A 21,277-nucleotide genomic window follows, 5' to 3' on the forward strand; every position below is an offset into this window, starting at 1 on the left:
AGCATGACTAACACATGTCCTGGAATTACCTGGTAATGCCAACCCAGGTACTCCAGTTTACCTGAGCGTCTTCCATTTGTTTTTTATAAACCCAAAGGTTGGGTGACAAAATAAATAGATTTTTTTAAATAGCTTTAAGAGCTGCCGGGGAACGGGAACAAGAGTTGTGATGTATGTGGACTGAGTGGCCAGTAGGGCACCTGTATCATTTCCTAGAGGCCCTCTTTTTTCGACAAAATATCCTATTCTGCATCCACATACACCCTTTTCCAAAAAATCTTTTTTGGAAAAAGTATTATTCCTCATAGAATGATGTTCATCACCATCAGAAAAAGTCATCTGTTATTTCAACTTTGTCAAAATAATGGAATGTCAGTGTGAACGCTAATATCGTTTTTCCAGATAATGGCCATTATTCTGGAAAAACGGAGCATTGTAGATGCACCTTGAGTGCCACTACATAGGACAGTACATGCAGACTCAAAACAGGGTTCAGTTGGATGTACTGGCAGGTAGCAGCTTCTTCTTAGAAAGTGCCATGGGACAGACTATCAGGTTTTCTCAAAGTGAATGACCAATAAATGGCCAAACCAGCGACAGTTGGAGAGAGTGCTCAGAAGCTTGAAATAGGTTAGTTTGACTTGGGTCTGTATAGTGCCAACACTTGAGTGGGTGTGTGATACTGTGGGTTAATATTCAATGCGGAGGCTCAAGCATGGGCTTCCAAACGTTAAACATAGAGGGCTCAAATCCCACAGACCCAGGCTTATGCTACAGTTTAGATATAGCCACAAAGACCAATACTTTTATTTTGGAAATAACTCCAGTGGCCACAGGGGCTTGATTTTCCATCTCAGCTTTCCTCAATAGTGTTCCCTATGGTCAATTTGGGGTTCAGTCCAATGCTAACTGAAAGGAAAGACTACCACCTTCTAAATTACTAACATTTCTGACTGCATCTAGGTACTATTTGAATGTCTTCCTTCCAAGTACTAATGCAGGCTGGCCATTCCTTAGTTTGAGTCCTCAGATGGTACACTTAACAAGGAAAGGCTATGCCAGGCACATATTTTTGTTTGGAGACAAACAGGAAACAATTCACACATTGGGCACATTCTTAGGGGTCCCCCCCTTTCTAGTTTTTCTCCTTTGTCCTGGGTACATGAAAAATGACACTTGGAGCTGAAGTTGTAATAAATTCATTTTGATTCTGATTTGAGTTGGGAGGTTTATATTCTCTGACACAGCACCCAGGTGGCCTAATTTCATTTTCAAAAAAATTCACATTGCATTCAACTCTTCTTAAACTATGCTACCTTTTATCATCCACTCCTAACAGTATCACTGCAGCTTTCAGCAGTGCAGCCTTTGCTGACTGATTAGGTTACAGTAGAATAGACATTCACAACTGCACTGCTCACTGTTCATGCAAATCAAATTGTACTACTTGCAACAGGAAGTAAACTATGTATAACACAAAGCAGTTTAAACCAAAAAACAGAATAAAGGGACATTGTGGGGAATACAAAGATTACAGTACTTTAATACTTAAGCCCCACATACTTCAGCTAGTGAAGACAGAATGATGGAGGGAGAGAGAATCATAATATCCAGAACAACAAACAGAATGTGTGCAGTTTTGATATTGAATGCACTCAGAAACACTGACAGACAGAAGCAACGATTAATAACTTCACATAATTCCAAGTTGAAATCAGCATGGTATGTCCCACTACACCCTACAGAAACATTTTGGAAATGCAAATGAAATTGTAGACCCAGGTGTAAAATTCAACTCTGCTGACACTTCAAAGCTTGGGTGAGCTTGTTTAAATAAAATAAGAACTCAAACAAGTTCAGCTATTTACTGACACTTTTTTTATGCTACTCTAGGAGTCCTTATTGGGACTGACAGTAGAAACAGTACCTTGGGAAGAACGTCACTGCATTTCTGACTCAGACCACACTGGGAAGTCCTGGGAATTGCAGAAGCAATATTTCTCTCATCACTCACAGTTCAGTGAAGTCTGAATGAAGTTTAGAGGAAATGTTTGAATGTATCTTCCAACCAAACTACCAGGTCTTTCTAAATTCCCCTGCTAGTTTAACCTATGAATTTAGCTTCATCTGAGGAGAACCAACATCAGTGTTTGCTCTAAGCTGGAGGACAGCACAGCTGCACAGGTGACGAATCAGCCCCGCCCAGTTCCTTGCAGGGAGCCCTGAGCTGCTGACTGAGTGGGGCTAATTAATCACCTATGAAGCTCTGCTGCCCTGCAGCTTAGAGCCAACTTTGTCTGACATGGACTCAGATTAATCCAAAACAACTTTATAAATGTTTGAAAAATTTGGCTTAATACACCTAAGTATTATGCAGAATTTTTTCATTCAATTTCCTTAGAAATCACACAGGACACTTATGATTAGTTAGGGCTTTGTAGCAATGTGATTGCTGATCAATATTGCCCATCAACTTTCTGCCATCATGATGCCTGTAGTTCAGAAAAATGTACAAGTAGGAATACTGTAGCATGGTTCGTGCTTAATGTCAGAGACGTTAGATAACTTTTGTACCCATTGCCCCACCTTATGTGGTTATGCTTTTGAGAGAGGTGAGGCCTTAAAGCATGTGTTTAAGAATTGAACCATGCTGAAAAATATCCACCAACTGCGGAGTATGACCTGCAGAATAGTTACTTCCCCGCAAACATCCCAAACTGCTTCACTGCACCAATGTTTATGTAAAAAACCTGGGAGTATGCTCAGCATACATACTGGGAGGCAGACTTGCATAACCATATTTATCCCAGCACATGCATTTTCCTCATTTAGTTCAGCTCAACTCAGCACCAGTTCAGCCAGTAAGTGTCCACTTAGTAAAAGAACTTAGTAACAGAGCTTTCAGAGTTGATAGAGCATACTCACGGGGTTGCCAGGCATCCGCTTTTTCAATCAGAAAGTTTGGTCGAAAGAGGAACCTGGCAGTGTCTAGTCCAAACCACTGACAAGGCACCAAAAGTCTGATTAGGTGACACACTGTGGAAGGGAGGCAGACAGACTCAATTCCCCCTCCTCCCAAGCAGCTGGCCCAGGTAAGGAGTCGAAGTGGCAGGACCAGAGCCTCTTTTGCTCACTAGGACACTGCCCACAGAAGTTCAGCAGCTGCCTGGGAGGAACAACAGTGGTGAGCTGCTCTCCTCACTCAGGTTTGGCTTTCCAAGGACAATGACTGAGGGAGCTCAAGCCCTCCCTCCACCCCAACATGCTTGGGTCCTCTCTCCAGAAGCATAAGTGCCAACTTCTTGTATAACTCTGCTCTAGTCTAGACCACATTCTCACCCCATCTATCCCCCTAGCCTCAACCTGCTCCTTCCTACCCAACTCTGCTCCAGTCCTGCCCCCATTCCATCCCTTCCCTTCCCTAAAGCCTATGCCCCACCTCTTGCCCCAAGTGCGCCCCATCACACCTCCACCTCCTCTGTCCTGGAGTTTCCTGAATGCTGCAGATGTTGGCAGTGATCCAACTTATAAATACTGTTTCTAGGCTTGTCTACACAGGACACTAAAAATTAAACCAGATTAAATAAAGTTGTGACTTTCAACCTCTGTGTGCCCCTTCTCATTCACAATTAAAGTTGCCTTAATTGGGTTTTGTTTAAGAATCTTGACTGACAGATGGCATTTTCATGGCCTCTGCAGGAAGCCAAGTATGATTGCGTGGCAGATAAAGAAATCAGAGAAAAGGAGAGCAAGGTGTGTATGTGTTTGGTAGATTTTTACAAGGGGGTGTCAGGACAAAAGGTTTTTAAATTCCTATTCTGAGGGTGCAATTTTTTCAAATTGGTGGGCTGCACCTGTCTCATTCTTTCTTACATCACTCATTTTAAAGCAATTTTGACTATGAAATGCACTTGTCAACATCTGAAGTGCAGTTATCACTAACTCCTGGAGATAGCTGGTAGGTGTAGTGAAATACTCTGGAATAACCTAATTAAGAAGGATTCCAGTGACTTGAAGGCATAACAATCAGCACCGAGCAACCCAAAATCTTACATGGTATTTTTATCATTTCACATCCATTCTCCCTATTTCATTTCAGGGTCATTTAAAAAGATAGCAAAAGGATGCAAATCTGCAGGATTTCTATTTGCTTTCTGGAAAGTGAGATGAATTGCAAACCAGAAATAAAACCATGATGCAAAAAGCAGAAAAGGGCAAAATAAAATAGACACAGCTCAGGCTGTAGAGTATGACGATTTTAATTGACCCAAATACTCCTTAAAGACAAACAACCGGATTGCCATCTACACACTATGTTAGCTCACAATTTTTATGGTGATTACTTACTTCTGTGTTCCTGCCTTCTCCCCTTCCCAATAACGGATCAAAAAAACCCAAGTACATTAGCAGCTGTACTTACAGTGAATAGTCAGCAGTGATTTAGGCTTTGGCTTATACATCACATTCCAGCATTCCAATAGTGCAAAACAGGAAATTTCACACGCACTGGTGATTGCCAGTCCACCATGAAAAAGTTTCCAACAGGCATGCTCTTTAACCCTGTTTCACTCACATAATGGAAATTCCAGCACTACTAGTCAAAAGAAAATTTAAATGTTTCGTTTTTGCTAGTGGACAAGAGGGTTGTGCACTTCAAGGTAATGCTACATAGGACAAGCATAGATCAAAAATGTCAGCAGAGATATTGCCTTGGAGGGAAAACGTGCTGAAGACGACTAGCTGTAATATAACCCATCCTTCCCTAGATGGACGCTGCAAGACAGTGGTAGATGTTAGTGCTGAAATGCCCAGAAAGGATGTAAAGCAGCCTTAGGATGTGTCTTCACAGCATCCGAAACTCGAAATAAGAGACACAATTTCCATTACGCAAATTGCGTATCTTATTTAAAATCTATTTCAAAATAGCTTATTTTGAAATTTGGCGTGCCTATACAGTGCCAAATTTCAAAGTAACGCACTATTTCGAGCCATCTCTTAACCTTCATGCAACGACAGTTACCGGAATGTCAAAATAGCACACCCATTATTTCAAAATATATTTCAAAATAATGGGCGGCGTGTATAGACGTGGGGTAGCTGTTTTGGGGTACCACAGGTATCCCAAAATAGCTGTACAGTCTAGACATACCCTAAATGAAAGAGTGAACAGAAAGATCTGAAACACAACAATCCCACCACAGTAATATTTCTTTTTCTGAATGGAAAAATAAGAGGGTTTTTTTTCCCACCAGCACTGGAGCCTATACAAACAAAAACAAAATAATCTTACATGCAAGGGTTAGCCTGATTGGTCTTGTCTTTAAAATGTTTGGTGTATTTAACAAAGTCATACAAAGGATAATTTTAACAACTAACAAAAACCTCTCAGGGATTACCATCACCATAAAGAAGATCAAATAAAGGCATCAATATTTGATGTGTCAAAATACTACTTTCAGAAATAGTAGGGCATATAATACACATAAAAAAATGAGAATGAGGAAAAACTGATGGCGATACAAACAAAAACATATTTAAAATAGGCTAACCTTCCTGACTTCAAAAAGATACAAATGTTAAATAGCCAAATTCTGCCTACAGAAAATGCAGTTATGTACAGCTCCCATTGATATCATAACAGTTTTCCATTAACACTATGTCAGACTCTAGAAACCTCTAGAAGTATACAGCACTTTTCTGTGGGGCATTGGTTCTGAGGTGCTTCTACATAGCATGAAAGTACAGTAGATTTACTGCTAAGTCATATTTTAACAGGTGGGTTCAGTTAGCCTCAACCAGGATATAAAAGAAGGAACAGTGGGAACTAGTGAACGGGACAGAAAGTTTTGCCTAGGAACAAAGCCATCCTAGAGGAGAAAGCTAAAAATGAGGCTTATGTCAGGGTTTTATTTCAGATGTCAAGAAAGCTAAAGCCAGGACAGAAAGTTTGACTATATACAGTGTGTGTTTATTAAGACAAGTATGGGCAATCAAAATTCAAGCAGCATAAGTAGTTGGAAGTTAATTTGAGGAGAATTTAGCCCAAAATAACTAACTCAGGGTATGTCTACACTACAGAGCTAATTCGAACTAATTTAGTTCGAATTAGTTAATTCGAACTAAGCTAATTCTAACTAGCATATCCACATTAAGTGGACCTTGAACCGGGGTTAAGGATGGCCGGAAGCAGTGCCGGCAGGGCATCAGATGAGGACTTAGAGCGTGGAACTGCTGCCTCAGGCTAGCCGAGGGCTGTGCTTAAAGGGACCTGACCCCCACCCTAGACAGACAGTTCTCAGGGGTGCCCCGCTTGCAAAGCAGTCCTGGCTTGGATTGCCAGGAGTACCCACACTGGGCACATCACAGCACTCGGCCATCAGACCGGCTGCACTTGCCGCAGGCTGCCATCTGGGGAGAGGAGGCAATTGGGGGGCTTTAGGAGAGCTTCCACCCCCAGAAGCCTGCAGAGCCACCCCAGTCCTCCCCATCGGGGGCGCATACCCCATTCCTCCCTCACCTCCTTCCACTTTCCCTTCCCTAGCCCCCCTTCCTGATGTACAAAAGAAAGAAAACGTGTGGTCAAAAATAGAATCTCTCTTTATTGAACAAAACTCAGGGAGACTGGGAAAAGGAGGTGGGAGAGGGGAAGAGAGAGAGTGGGAGAGGGGAGGGCAACTAAAATGATCAGGGGTTTGGAACAGAGGCTAAAGAGACTGGGACTTTTCAGTTTAGAAAAGAGGAGATGGAGGGGGGATAGGATAGAGGTCTATAAAAGCATGAGTGGGGTGGGGAGGGTGCATCAAGAAAAGTTCTTCATTAGTTCCCATAATAGAAGGACTAGAGGACACTAAAGGAAAGGAATGGGTAGCAGGCTTCAAACTAATAACAGAAAGTTGTTCTTCACAGAGCAAAGAGTCAACCTGTGGAACTCCTTGCAGCAGGAGGCTGTGAAGGCTACAACTAGAACAGAGTTTAAAGAGAAGTGAGATCAAATCATGGAGGTTGGGTCCATGGAGTGGCATTAGCCAGGAGGTAGGAGTGGTGTCCCTGCCCAAAGTTTGTGGAAGGCTGGAGATGGATGGCACGAGACAAATGGCTTGGTCAATGTCTTCAGTCCATCCCCTCCAGGGTCCCTAGTGTTGGCCGCTGTCGGCAGACAGGCTACTGGGCTAGATGGACCTTTGGTCTGACCCAGTACGGCCATTGTAAGCTCAGGGCTCAGGGTCGGGGGTCTCAGTGGACCACCTTGATTTTCATGCACACCTGTTCCTGGGTGGCCAGGCTAGCAGCTCTCCTGCCCTAGACGGCCACTTTCCTGTGCCTAGTGCGGAGGTCGTGGACGAGGTCCATGATGTCCGCACTAGACTAGGCGGGTGCCCGCTTCTTGCGGTCCCGGGCAAGCTCCCGGGAGCCGCCAGCCTGGTCCTGGGAAGAGGCGGAGGGCTGGGGGGCATCGGGTGGCTGGCTCGAGCCATGCCAGGTGCAAGCTGGGTGCTGGCAGACTTGCACCTGGCATGGGCACAGTAGCCAGCCCGTGCCCCTTTAAGGGGTCTGGGGCCGGGAGGGGGGCAATAGAGTTTCCCTGGTGTTAGCCAGAGTGGCCACCAGGGAAAGCTGGGGAGGGCTAGCCTCCCACTAGTTCGAATTAAGGGGCTACACACCCCTTAATTCCAACTAGTAAGTTCAAACTAGGCTTAGTCCTCGTAGAATGAGGTTTACCTAGTTCGAACTAAGCGCTCCGCTAGTTCGAATTAAGTTCGAACTAGCGGAGCACTAGTGTAGCGCCTATCAAAGTTAATTCGAACTAACGTCCGTTAGTTCGAATTAACTTTGTAGTGTAGACATACCCTAACTGATCTATAATGCCAGCCACCATTGCCCACTTGTTAAATTTTCATATAAGCACTTGCATATTTTCTTCCATGCCGCCCCTCATACTTGGGAGAAGTTCCCTGTAAACATCCACAAAACCAACTCAGCCTCCAAATCCTTCCTTAAAACTCTTCCCCACAGTATTACCTTAAAAAAAAAACCTTGACAATGGTTAGGAGACTGCTGTACAGGGGTGTCTGCTAATCATGCTTGCCAATATTGTCTCACCATTCCCTTGTACTATCCCATTTGTCTGAATCGTCTCTGTTCTTGTCTTATATGTAGATTGAGTCAGGGACTGTTTTTGTTCTGTGTTTGTGCAGGGCATAACACAACGGAGTTGCTGTCCATGACTGGGGCTCCTAGGTGCTATGATAATACAAATAATAAACATTTTGCGATTTATACAACAATGTAAATAGTAAGTTCTACATAAAATACATACCCTACTCAAAGCCCATATACCAGTGTGTAGCAATCTAGGCTCAAGAGTGGGCCTCATGAATGGGCCTCTTATCTCCGTGGGCTGCAAGATTGTCTTAACCAAGACAGTCTCCTGGGATTGGATAGTTTTGCTAACTGTGCTTGTGTACCTAGAATTTGCTGGGTGTGCTGACTGAACCATAGCAGCACTTTGATTGCATGCAAAGGGAGTGCACAGCTCACACTGTTGCATGCAATCAACATGCACCTCACTTCACGTGCCCTTGCTTTAAGTTTAAAAAATGACAGTCAAAAACCAGCAGAATCTGGCAGGCTTATTTCTGGGCAACAGTGAATAAAATATCTCATGAGCCACACACCGGACTCCATACCTACCTCTACCATAGACTTTGACTATACCAGCTATTCTTTACCTACTATGCCTGCCTACCTTCTTGAGTGTCTTAAAAATGTGTATTTTAATGGATTTTTGAGAAGTTAATTTTTACTATAGATAATATATTTGGCCATTGACAAACTCCCCCTTTTGAATGTACCTGGGTATGACTACGTGCAGGTATACAAGCACTGCTTAATGGGCCTTGTTATGCACAGGAGAAATCTTGTCGTCTTCCTAACACTGCCAGAAAAAGAGAGTTTGTTGATTTGTGACCCTGCTGTATTTGCCATGGGGACCATTTGTAAAAAGAATCTGTGCGGTATTTTTAGAGCTTCAGCCCTAATTATTATCTGGCAATTATTTAGCTGTGGAAAAAAGAAATCACATGGAAGGCTTTAAAGGGCACTCTTTTCACTCATCAGCATGAGATGGCCTCTGTAGTACGTCTGACAGTATACTTGTCCTGCTATTTTCCATCTATTCTCTGCATAATGCCTAAAAAGGACACACTGGTTGGCATATTGCAGCTCTCTCAATGGCTAGTTGAAATCAGCACTTGGATAGAGCTCCACCAAGTTAAGACTGTATTGCTGCACGATATCCCCATTTCTACCTGTGGCTGGCCAGAACTTTGCATGCATGCATGCATGCACGCACATACACACACATTATAGTGATTCAAATCTAAGAATCAAAGCTTCTACCCTGAAAAAGCTAAACAGGTACAAAACACAGCAGCCCATCTGCTTAGCTATGTAGGTCACTGTGAAAAGATTACCACAGAGCTTCCCTTCCTGCATTGCTCTGCCCAAAGACACTGAAAAGAGACCTCTGTTTGAGATTCAAGGAATTCTTTCAGGGAAGTTCTATGGCCTCTGTTTTGCAGGTGGTCAGACTAGATAAACACCCTTCTGGTGTAAAAACTATAAAAATCTATATTCAGAGAAAAATCAGTGTGTTGTGTAAGCCAATCCAACTGTGGGCGCCTGCAAAAATTATTGCCCACCTCTAGTTTAAATACACACTAACCGAGTATTCTACACAAAAGGTTTATCATATAGCAGAAAATTAAGCATCCTTTGCAATCAATGTCAATATTTAGGTACATTATAAAACATTTTCTTGTAAATCACTGTGTGACATGTTTGTCTCACTACTTGTATAATAAATTATAAGTACTCAATACTTTGATATGTTCTTTGGTTCTTGTAAAGTTGTTTGAGCCCTTTTTTAAAAAGATGCTCAAGTATAATGATTGCTCTAAATGTCTCACTGAACATAAATTGTATTATGCAATGAAAAGAAACCCTGACAGTAAGCCACTTATACACAAAATGTCATGTACAGAAAACAAATGTAAGCAGCTAATAGATTTTACCTCATTCGGGACAAATTTCATTGCATTGATATATGGACTTAGATTATATTATTTCCTAGTTTTAAACTTTTCAGGTGTGGGATGCCCTTTCTCAAGTCATGAAGTGTTCTGTCCTCTTCACAGAAGAAAGCTAGCTGAAATTTCTGTATTATAAGCTTTCACTGGCATTGGGATACATAAAATATCAAGTATTAATACCCTTTGAAATGCACTCAAGCAGGGTGTTTTTAAATTATGTATATGTTTGTGCATTTTATATATATATATATATATATATATATATATATATATATATCTATCTCAGATGCCAAAGATAAAGCACAAACACACATTGCAAAGAGTTTAATGTAGTTTGTAAGCCCAGTTTGTTTTATGCTACTAGAAATAAGCGTTCAAAATGAGGGCATCATTTTAAAACTCAAAAGGAAATGCATTTGACAATCAAAGTTGCAGTGGGAAGCCAGCATTAGCATAAACTGGGAAGAGCTGTTCAGACTTCCACATCCCAATGCACTGTTAATGACTTGCATGCACCAACCCTGCTCTTAATTCCTGAGCTGCTGTGGAGCAGAGGTTGCTCTCATTATGTCTAGCTCAAGCCAATGTCATTTTTAAAAATCCAAATTTAAACTGTCTCATGAACACTACATAGCTGTCCTTAGGACAGGCACTAAAGAATATTAGCATGTATAATTAACCGCTATACATAAAGCATTTTACACCTGCAGCTATTCCCTAATATGAGGGGTTTTAGTTTGACACTGAAAAAATCATAATTAATTCATCTCAAGTAGTTTAACTACTGTAATGCTAAACAGAAGACAACCTTGTAAAACCAAATGTCAATCAATCAGTCTCAGACATCTTCAGCATTTGACCATAGTCCGTCCATGTGCCAGTTTTCTTCTGCCTTTATCCTCTTCTGCAATAGTAACTGTGGATTAGGGAAGGGGTGAAAACACTTCTCACACAGTGACTTTCGAAAGTCTGACTATATACATGGTCACCAAAAAAAAAACCCCACTCCTTAGGAATCAATTTTAACCTATTTATTTAAATGAAAAAGGTCCAGAAATGTAACATTTGAGTCTAATCAGAAAAGAATCCTTTCCCTTTTCATCCAACGCCACAGTAATGCAAAAGAAGAGGCTACAAATGAAGCAGGTAGATTGGCCAACTCTCCCAATTGTATTGAATATTTAGTGTTCCCAAACTAGACCACTGGTGTCACTGAATTGAATGGGACACGTTAGCAACTGCTTCTAGTTCTGCCATTATGCTGGACCTCAAAAGAATGATTTCACAAGGGGAGTTTGGTTTATAAAGTGACTCAAAGCAAGTGATATATAAATACATTTGAAATCAATGTGTAATGCAGAACTTTCATTTCCTCCACTTAATAGCAGACTCTTGTAGCAGCACATGTTATTGGTATTGGTAACACTACAGAAGGGTGTATACAGACAACTTAAATATGAAACATATGCTTCTGTGGTACAAGTAACACTCTTAAATCTCTGGTTTCTAGCTCTTATTTTAAGAGCTGCTGCTGAGAAAAAGGCATTATCCTCCTTAACTCTATTATGATTATCCCACAGTTCAAGTCTTGCCTTGACTTGTTTTGCAAGTAAATAAAAGGGACAATCTTTCAAGTATACAAAAGAAACTATTAAACAGTAGATCAGTTCTCTTTCTTTCAATGCCCTCCTGGTTCAGGCTTGAACTAACCCTTTTTCCAACACTGTATATTTAAACATTCAATTATCTTTATAACAGCTATAAAAACTTTCAAAAGTGCAGTGTGGACACCACCTAAAGTACAAGAAACATCCTGTACTGAAAGCCTTTGAGAACATGCATTTAATTGGCACAACGGTCATTAATAGTATTTCATATTTTTTTCTATATGGCTGGCAACCTGTATGTAGTGATGTACTAAGAATATTAAATTTAATTAATGAACTAATCAACTAGTCGGTGTAATTTGCATCGACTATTTGATTATCAATAAGAGCGCCTCCACTGCTGAAATGTAGCAAGACCCCTGACTACTCTTGCTACATTTCAAAGGCAGAAGCACTGTGGGGAGCACAGCCAATGGGGGACTCAAGCAGGGGCTCTTACTACATTTCAAAAGCAAAAGCACTGTGGGGACCCTGGGTTTAGCTGGGGACTCAAACCGTCCCCTGCTGTCATAACCAGAAAGGCTGACTAGCAGCCTGGTGGCTGAGCAGTTAATTATGCCTCCTGTCCTTAGCCAGATATCTGGTCAGCCAATAGTAATGCAGGTCGGGATTTCAAAAGTGGGACAAAGGAATTTTTATCTTTTCCCTCCTTTGTCTTAGTCAGAACAGTTTCTCCAGGTACTAAGGGAGTCAGAAAGATACTTCTCTCCCCAAAAACGGACTTCTTATATGTGTAAGTAGGGCAAAGTTTAGATAGCCCATCAGGTTTTATAGTTTTCTGGTTTGGGAACGTGGAATTGATGTATGAGCTGTTAAAATTGTTTTTTTTTTCTCTTTGTGGCGAGGTGGTTCGCTGTCACCCCTCGCCTCTCGCACTCCCCCCCCCCCGTCCTTGTCCCCTCCTGCCAGTCGGCGAGCCGCCGGCTTGCCGTCCTCCCGGGAATTTGTTCCCCTCTCGCACTCACGAAACGCCAGGGCCGTAATGTCCTCACACGGGCTCTGCCCCCTCCTGGCTTCGGGTGTGGTGTTCGCGGAGTTCCACTCCGGTACGGGCCGCCGAGCCACTGGCCCTGCGTCCCCCATCCCTGGTCGGGTCTGTGGTGCACGGCTGCTCCGACCCGAGCTCTCCGGCTGCTGCTCCGCTGGGGCCGTCTGCGGGGAAGGAGAGATCGCCGCCAGTCCCCGTCCCCTCCTGGGTCTCCCCTCCCTCTCTCCCCCGTCTGCCACCTTTTTGACCCGGCGCGCCAGGTGCGTCCTCGCCTGCCGCCACCCGCGTCCCTCAGGGTCCTACTGCCTGCCGTGGGCGGTGCGTCCACAGCCGCGGTTCCCCCCTTGGCTGGGCGCCTGCTTTGTGCTCCGCCCGCTGGGTAATCTGCTTCCCCGGGGCGCGCCGCTGCATCCTCGCCGCTCGCCTCTACCAGGCGGCCGCTGAAGGTGCGGGGAATGTCTTCCCCGTCACACCCCTCCCCTCGTTGTTCTGCCGTACCCTCCTCCCCTGCTCTTGTGCTCACGCAGCATGACAAAAAGTCCACGTTTGTGTGCGTTTGCCCTGCCTTACGTACAATCGTGTATTTGTACTGCTGCAAGAACATGTGCCACCTCATTATGCGTGGGTTGGTCTCGCGCATGTTATGCATCCACTGCAGGGGCGTGAGGTCTGTCATTAGTTGGAACAGGCTTCCCAGCAAGTAATATCAGAGGGCCTCCACTGCCCACCGCACTGCCAAGGCTTCCCTCTCTATGGTTGAATATGCCTGCTCGCATGGCAGCAGCTTGCGGCTTAAGTACAAGATCGGTTTTTCTGCACCATCTCGATGCTGGGCCAGCACCGCCCCCAGGCCCACGCCTGAGGCACCAGTTTGCACCAGAAATGGCTTCGCAAAGTCTGGTTGCGCGAGCACCAGGGCTCGTGTTAGGGCCTGCTTCAGCCGCTGGAACACCCTCTCACATTGCGGGGACCAGCACACTTTCTGGGGGAGTCCACCCTTTGTCAGGTCCGTCAGGGGGGTGGCTATTGTGGCGAAGTGTGGTATAAACCACCTGTAGTATCCTGCCAGGCCCAAGAATTGGCGGACTTGCTTCTTTGTTGCTGGGGCTTGGTGGTCTCACACCGCCCTTACCTTGTCCACTCGGGGTTTTAGTCGCCCGTTCCCCACGATGTAGCCTAAATAGGCCACTTCACACTGTCCAAAAGTACACTTGCTGGGGTTCGCGGTCAACCGCACTTCCTCCAGGGTCTTCAGAATTGCCCATACGTGGCCCAGGTGGTCTTCCCATGATGTACTGTAAATCACCACATCGTCGATGTACGCGGCGGCGTAGCTCCGGTGCTCTTCCAGGAGGTGGTCCATTAGCCGCTGGAACGTCGCCGCAGCCCCGTTTAACCCGATCAGCATGGTGAGGAAGTGGTAAAGTCCAAAGGATATCGCAAACATGGTCTTTTCCTGGGACGCGGGCGTGAGGGGGATCTGCCAATAGCCCCTTGTTAGATCTAGGGTTGTTACATAGCTGGCTTTTCCTAGCCTTTCCAGCAGCTCCTCCGTTCGAGGCATTGAATATGCGTCGAATTTGGAAAGGGCGTTGACTTTTCGAAAGTCTATGCAAAACCGTAGAGTCCCATCCCGCTTGGGCACCAGGACTATCGGGCTATGCCACTCACTCCTTGACTTCTGGATTACTCTCATTTGTAACATCTTCTGTAGCTACTCTTGCACCGTGCTCTATAGCTTCCTGGGGAGGGGCCGGAGGGGCTCCCGCACCTTCTGTCCTGGTGTCGTTTGTATGTGGTTGTAGGCCACCCCTGTGCGTCCTGGTTGTGCCGACAATACCCCCACAAACGTTCGGAGGAGAGCCCGCATTTCTTACTTCTGAGCATTTGTCAACGTGGGCCCGAGGGACGTCTCCTCTTTAGGGTGGCTCAGGTCTCCTCCCCATGGCCCCAACTCGGGTTCCGTCGGCCGGGTGGTTACCAGCATGCTTTCCCGTGCATTCCTCTTCTTTAAAAGATTTACATGGTAAATTTGAGTGTCTTTGCGCCTCCCCATCAACTGTACCTTATAGTCTACGGGTCCGACCTGCTGCAGCACCTCGTAGGGGCCCTCCCACTTTGCCATCAGTTTGGAGTCCACTGCCAGCAGAAGGAGAAGCACTCTGTCCCCGGGTACAAAGACCCAGTTCCGGGTTCCCTGGTTGTACCACTGGGCCTGCCTCTCTTGTGCCTTCAGTAGGTTGTCGCATGCGAGCTCGCCGGCCACCTTCAGTTGTTTGCGCAGCTCAAGGATATGGTGGACCGTTCCTTTTGTGCGGGAGTTCTGCTCTTCCCACCCCTCCCTTCAGGAGGTCTAGGATGCCTCTCGGCTCTCTGCCGTATAAAAGTTCAAATGGTGAGAAACCGGTTGAAGCCTGTGGCACCTCCCGCACAGTGAATAGCAGGGCAGGCAAGAAATGATCCCACTCCCGGGGGTCCACTCCCACAAACTTTTTCAGTATCAACTTTAACGTCTTATTAAACCGCTCCATGAGCTCCACGTCTGGGGGTGGTAGACGGAGGTCCGCAGTTTTTTTACCTGGAGCAACTTGCACAACTCTGCCATGACTTGCCCGGATACATTTGTCCCTTGGTCCGACAGGATCTCGCGGGGTATGCCCATGTGGGCAAAAATCTTTACCAACTCCGCCACCAGCCCCGGGGCCTTGGTGTTCCGCAGCGGTACCGCCTCTGGGTAGCGGGTCACGTAATCTATGAGGACTAGTAAATACTGGTTGCCCCTCTTGGATCGCTCCAGTGGCCCCACCAGGTCCAAGGCCACTTGTTTGAATGGGGTATCCACCACTGGGAGGAGTACCAGGGGGGCTCTGGGCACCTCCCTATCCCCAGCCTGCTGGCACTCTGGGCAGGAGGTACAGAACTCTTTGATCTCCTTATGTATCCCGGGCCAGTAAAATCGTTGAAGCACCCTTTGTGATGTCTTTTCTATTCCTAGGTGGCCGGCCCACGGATTAGCGTGAGCCAGGTCTAGCACTTGCCACCTGAACAGCACCGGGACTAACAGCTGCCAGGTCTCGCCCCTCTCTCCCGGCCGGGCCGTCACCCGCTCTTACCTCGAACCGGGGGTTACATAAGAACATAAGAATGGCCGTACTGGGTCAGACCAAAGGTCCTTCTAGCCCAGTATCCTGTCTACCGACAGTGGCCAGCACCAGGTGCCCCAGAGAGGGTGGACCGAAGACAATGATCAAGCGATTTGTCTCCTGCCATCTCTCTCCAGCCTCTGAAAAACAGAGGCCAAGGACACCATTTTATCCCCTGGCTAATAGCCTTTTATGGACCTAATCTCCATGAAATTATCTAGCTTCTCTTTAAACTCTATTATAGTCCTAGCCTTCACAGCCTCCTCTGGCAAGGAGTTCCACAGGTTGACTACACGCTGTGTGAACAAGAACTTTCTTTTATTCGTTTTAAACCTGCTACCCATTAATTTCATTTGGTGTCCTCTAGTTCTTCTATTTGGGGAACTAATAAATAACTTTTCTTTATCCGCCCTCTCCACACCACTCATGATTTTATATACCTCTATCATATCCCCCCTCGGTCTCCTTTTCTAAACTGAAAAGTCCCAGTCTCTTTAACCTCTCCTCATATGGGAACCGGTTCCAAACCCCTAATCATTTTAGTTGCCCTTTTCTGAACCGTTTCCAAGGCCAAAATATCTTTTTTGAGGTGAGGAGACCACATCTGTACACAGTATTCAAGATGTGGGTGTACCATAGTTTTATACAGGGGCAGTAAGATATTCTGGGTCTTATTTTCTATCCCTTTCCTAATAATTCCTAGCATCCTATTTGCCTTTTTGACCGCCGTTGCACACTGCGTGGAAGTTTTCAGAGAACTGTCCACGATAACTCCAAGATCCCTTTCCTGATTTGTCGTAGCCAAATTAGCCCCCATCATACTGTACGTATAGTTGGGGTTATTTTTCCCAATATGCATTACATTACACTTATCCACGTTAAATTTCATTTGCCATTTTGCTGCCCAATCACTGAGTTTGGTGAGATCTTCTTGGAGTCCCTCACAGTCTGCTTCTGTCTTGACTATCCTAAACAGTTTGGTATCATCCACAAACTTTACTACCTCACTGCTTACCCCTTTCTCCAGATCATTTATGAATAAGTTGAAAAGGATTGGTCCCAGGACTGACCCTTGGGGGACACCACTAGTTACCCCTCTCCAATCTGAAAATTTACCATTTATTCCTACCCTTTGTTTCCTGTCTTTTAACCAGTTCTCAATCCAAGAAAGTACCTTCCCTCTTATCCCATGGCCATGTAATTTACACAAGAACCTTTGGTGAGGGACTGTGTCAAAGGCTTTCTGAAAATCCAAGTATACTATATCTACTGGATCCCCTTTATCCGCATGCTTGTTAACCCCTTCAAAGAACTCTAATAGATTAGTAAGACAGGATTTCCCTTTACAGAAACCATGTTGACTTTTATCCAACAAATTATGTTCTACATGCTTCACAATTTTATTCTTTACTATTGTTTCGACTAATTTGCCCGGTACTGAAGTTAGACTTACCGGTCTGTAATTGCCAGGATCGCCTCTAGAGCCCTTTTTAAATATTGGTATCATGTTGGCTACCTTCCAGTCATTAGGTACGGAAGCCGATTTAAAGGATAGGTTACAAACCACAGATAATAGCTCAGCAATTTCCCATTTGAGTTCTTTTAGAACCCTTGGATGAATGCCATCCGGTCCCGGAGATTTGTTAACATTAAGTTTTTCTATTTCTTCCAAAACCTCCTCTAATGACACTTCAATCTGGGACAGTTCCTCAGATTCATCACCCACAAAGGACGGTGCAGATTCGAGAATCTCCCCAACGTCCTCAGCCGTGAAGACTGAAGCAAAGAAATAATTTAGTTTCTCTGCAATGGCTTTATCGTCCTTGATTGCTCCTTTTATAGCTCGATCATCTAGGGTACCACAGGTTTTTTAGCAAGCTTCCTGCTTCTAATGTACTTAAAAAACATTTTGTTATTTCTTTTTGAGTTTTTGGCTAGCTGTTCCTCAAAATCTTTTTTTGCTTTTTATTATTACATTTTTACACTTGATTTGACAGTGTTTATGTTCCTTTCTATTTATCTCACTAGAATTGGGCTTCCAATTCTTAAAAGATACCTTTTTGTCCCTCACTGCTTCTTTTACATGGTGGTTAAGCCACGGTGACACTGTTTTAGGTCTCTTGCTATGTTTTTTAATTTGGGGTATACATTTAAGTTGGGCCTCTATTATGGTGTCTTTAAAAAGTTTCCATGCAGCTTTCAGGGATTTGGCTCTAGTCACTGTGCCTTTTAATTTCTGTTTTCTAACTTCCTCATTTTTGTGTAATTCCCCTTTTTGAAATTAAATGCCAGGGTGCTGGACTGCTGAGGTGTTCTTCCCACCATTCTCTCCCGGCCGGGTGGTCACCCGATACAGCCGGTCCGCTCTTACTTCGAACCGGGGGTTCTCCCCCAGCTTGGGTCCGTCGGGCGCCTCCGACCGGGCTTGTTCCCATGCGTGGGTGAGGGAGTTGTCCTCTCGCTGCTCCCGCAGGGAGTCCTCTCCTTCTTCCATCTCACCAGCCAGGTCCCCTCGCAGCGCGGCCTCACCCACCTGAGCCTCTGCCGGCCTGCTCTGGCTCCCAGAGTTCTGGAGCACGGTGGGCGTTGCCCCCCTCTGGGCCTGGCCCCACTGCTGGATGGCACGCCGGAAACCCGGCCAATCTCGTCCCAGGATCACGGGGTAAGCCAGTCTCGGGGCCACCGCCACCCGGCAGCGGGTTTGGTACTCCCCCTCCTTGATATGCACCCACCGGGTAGGGTACCGGCGCACCTCCCCGTGAATGTCACGGGAGGACTCCCGTCCCCGCCCCTCAGGGCTACCTCTTCACGCACTAGGGTTCAATTACAGCCAGAGTCCACCAGTGCCCAGGTCGTCCGTCTGTTTAGGCTCACCTGGATGGTAATCCAGGGCGGCTTCGGGCAAGGAGGTTTCTTCCCAGCAGCTGCTGCCCGCCCGAACCAACAGTCCATGAAGGGGCACTTCCGGCGGAAATGCTCTTCTTGGCCACACTCGAGGCATGCGCCCTGCTTTGCTGTTTCCGCTGGCCGGGGTAGTGGTTCTCCAGCCCCTTCGGGCGCCTTCGCCTCTGGACTCCCCAGAACTCCTGGCCCAGTTCCGCCCTCCCAGTGTGCCCAAGGGATGGGGGGCCCCGCCCCTACTCTGCAGCCTCTGGTGGGGCGCGCCCGCCCGGTGGGCACGGGTCCCCAGCCTGGGGTCTTGGCGCTTTGACCGCTGTCTCCATCTCCATCTGCGGCCAGGTAGTTTTCCATGATCGTCATGGCTTCGCCTAGCGTCGTGGGTTGGTGACGCTGCACCCATGTACGTCCCTCTGGGGGTAGGATCTGCAAGAACTGATCTAGTACAATCATGTCCACCACCTGGGTGGCTGTCCGCCGTTCAGGATCCAACCAGCGGGTGGTGGCCTCCTTTAGCTGCTGGACTACAGCCTGAGGCCACTCCCCGAGTCGGTACTTCTCAGCCTGAAATTTTTGCCTATGGGTCTCAGGTGTCACCCCCGCTTGGTCAAGAATAGCCTCCTTCACCTTATGGTAATGTAGGGCGTCTCGTGCGTCCAATCCCCTATATGCCCTCTAGGCGGGGCCCGTGAGGTAGGGTACCAATAGAGTTGCCCACTGTTCCTCTGGCCAATGGGCGGCCGTGGCCACCCTCTCAAATGTGACCAGGAAGGCCTCCAGATCATCCTCAGCCGTCATTTTTACGAGCCGTAACAGCAGCGCCAAGGCTGCTCCGATGGCCCCCCCTGGGGCTGTCGGCCCTCCTGTCTCCTGCTCCTTTTGCTGGTTCTCTAGGACCGCCCACACCAGCTGTTGCTGATCCGTAAGCTGCTGCAGCAGCCGAGTCTGCTGCTGCTGTTGCTGGTTTTCGACCAGCCATTTTAGCAGCTCCCCTACCTCCATTATCCCTACTACCGTGCTCCAAGTGCTCTTGTATATTTCAAAAGCAAAGTATTATTGGGAGCCCCCAGCTAGCTCTAGGCTCCCAACAGTGCTTCTGCTCTTGCTACATTTCAAAGGTGGAAGCACCACCTGTTCCCCACTGTGCCGATGCCCCTCTCCCCACAGAGACAGTGCTGTGGGGGGAACTAGCTTTTAAACCAGCTCCCCCCATTGCTGCCTCTCTCTGATAAAGGCAGCAAGGGGGGGAAGTGACTAGTTGAGTCACTAAATGACTATCCAATAAGCATTTATATGAAATAAATTAAATTCAGGCTAACAACTTCTTTGAAAATGTCTACAGGATGCCATAATAAACCCCCCATATACCAAATGCAAAACACAAATCATTCATATACTTAGGCATTTGATATATCAGACTTAAGCAGTATGAAAGGATTAAAGAGAATAGAAAACAGTGATGCAGGAAGGAGGTATCAAAGCATTTTAATGATTTAATATTCTTATATGTGATATAGAAATATTATTTTGTAAGAACTGCACAAATTTTATTTAAATGAAGTTACAATTTGAGAAAATCATTCAAACTTTTATTGAGGAACAGAGAACGAGATAGTGTTAAACCGATTTATATCTGGTTTTTGTACTTGCAACAATTAAGGAAACATATTAGCAGTAAAATTAATCAGAACATAGACCATACGGAATTTGCATAAATTTCAAGCTTTGTTTCTGAAATGACAGCCATTCCTGTTCTTCTTAGGGGATTATTGAAGTAGGCCATCTAGTGGTTCAGAGTTTGGCATAGTCTTTAAGAATCATCTCCAGCTTCTGGCTCAGCATGATATTACCTTTCACTTTTAGTTTACCAGAAAAAAATGCCTACAGGAAGCAGAAAGAGGGAAATCATTTTCTTCAATTATTTGCCCACTTTTCAAAGATGCCCACTTTAAAAAAAAAAAAACTACAGTAGTAGAATGAGTTTTGTTTTAGACATGTCTTGCAGGAAGAAGCTCTGTTACCTATGAATGTAAAACATTTTAAGCCTCAACGTTCTGGAATCCAATTTAGTGGGTCTAATACAGACCCATAAATCGAAAGCTGAGGGCTGCTCCGGCCAGCATCTGTACTCCTTGCAGTCACAAGGAATAAGGTACGCTAACGGGTGCATTTGTTCCCTTTGGCCTCCCACAGTGGTCATGGTGTCAAATTTGGCTTATGTTAAGTCGACTCCAGCTATGTATTCTATTTAGCCACAGCTGCATACCTTAAGCCGAATTTACATGTCTAGTGTAGACCTGACCTAAGAATCACAAACACCCGGCTTCTTGAGGAGTACAGAGAATGCAGAAGTGTAGTAGTGAATGGAGAAGAGGAAGTAGTTCATTCAGGCATTTCCCCAGGGTTACTCCATGACTCAGCAGCATGGGGAATGTACTAACAAAAAGATGAGTTCTGATGCCAGAAGTTAGCAACTACAACAAGTCAAGG

General features: G+C 45.6%; 1 protein-coding gene across 3 annotated transcripts in view; it reads right to left on the bottom strand.

Moving 5' to 3' along the window:
* The window catches only part of HSD17B4 (hydroxysteroid 17-beta dehydrogenase 4), a 167,663-nt gene that overhangs the window by 18,174 nt on the left and 128,212 nt on the right, over positions 1 to 21,277 (bottom strand). For 2 of the 3 annotated variants that reach the window (XM_075931959.2, XM_006134501.4), the window contains exon 24: positions 20,256 to 20,668. The exons of the other annotated variant lie outside the window; for it this stretch is intronic. In XM_075931959.2, coding sequence (XP_075788074.2) covers positions 20,579 to 20,668 — 90 coding nt within the window. In that variant the 3' untranslated portion in view covers positions 20,256 to 20,578. Of the gene's footprint in view, positions 1 to 20,255; positions 20,669 to 21,277 lie in introns of those variants that run through there. 3 annotated transcript variants of the gene reach the window in all.

Source organism: Pelodiscus sinensis, chromosome 6 (genome assembly GCF_052426305.1).
Source record: "Pelodiscus sinensis isolate ZL-2025 chromosome 6, ASM5242630v1, whole genome shotgun sequence".
NCBI classification, from domain to species: Eukaryota; Metazoa; Chordata; order Testudines; family Trionychidae; genus Pelodiscus; species Pelodiscus sinensis.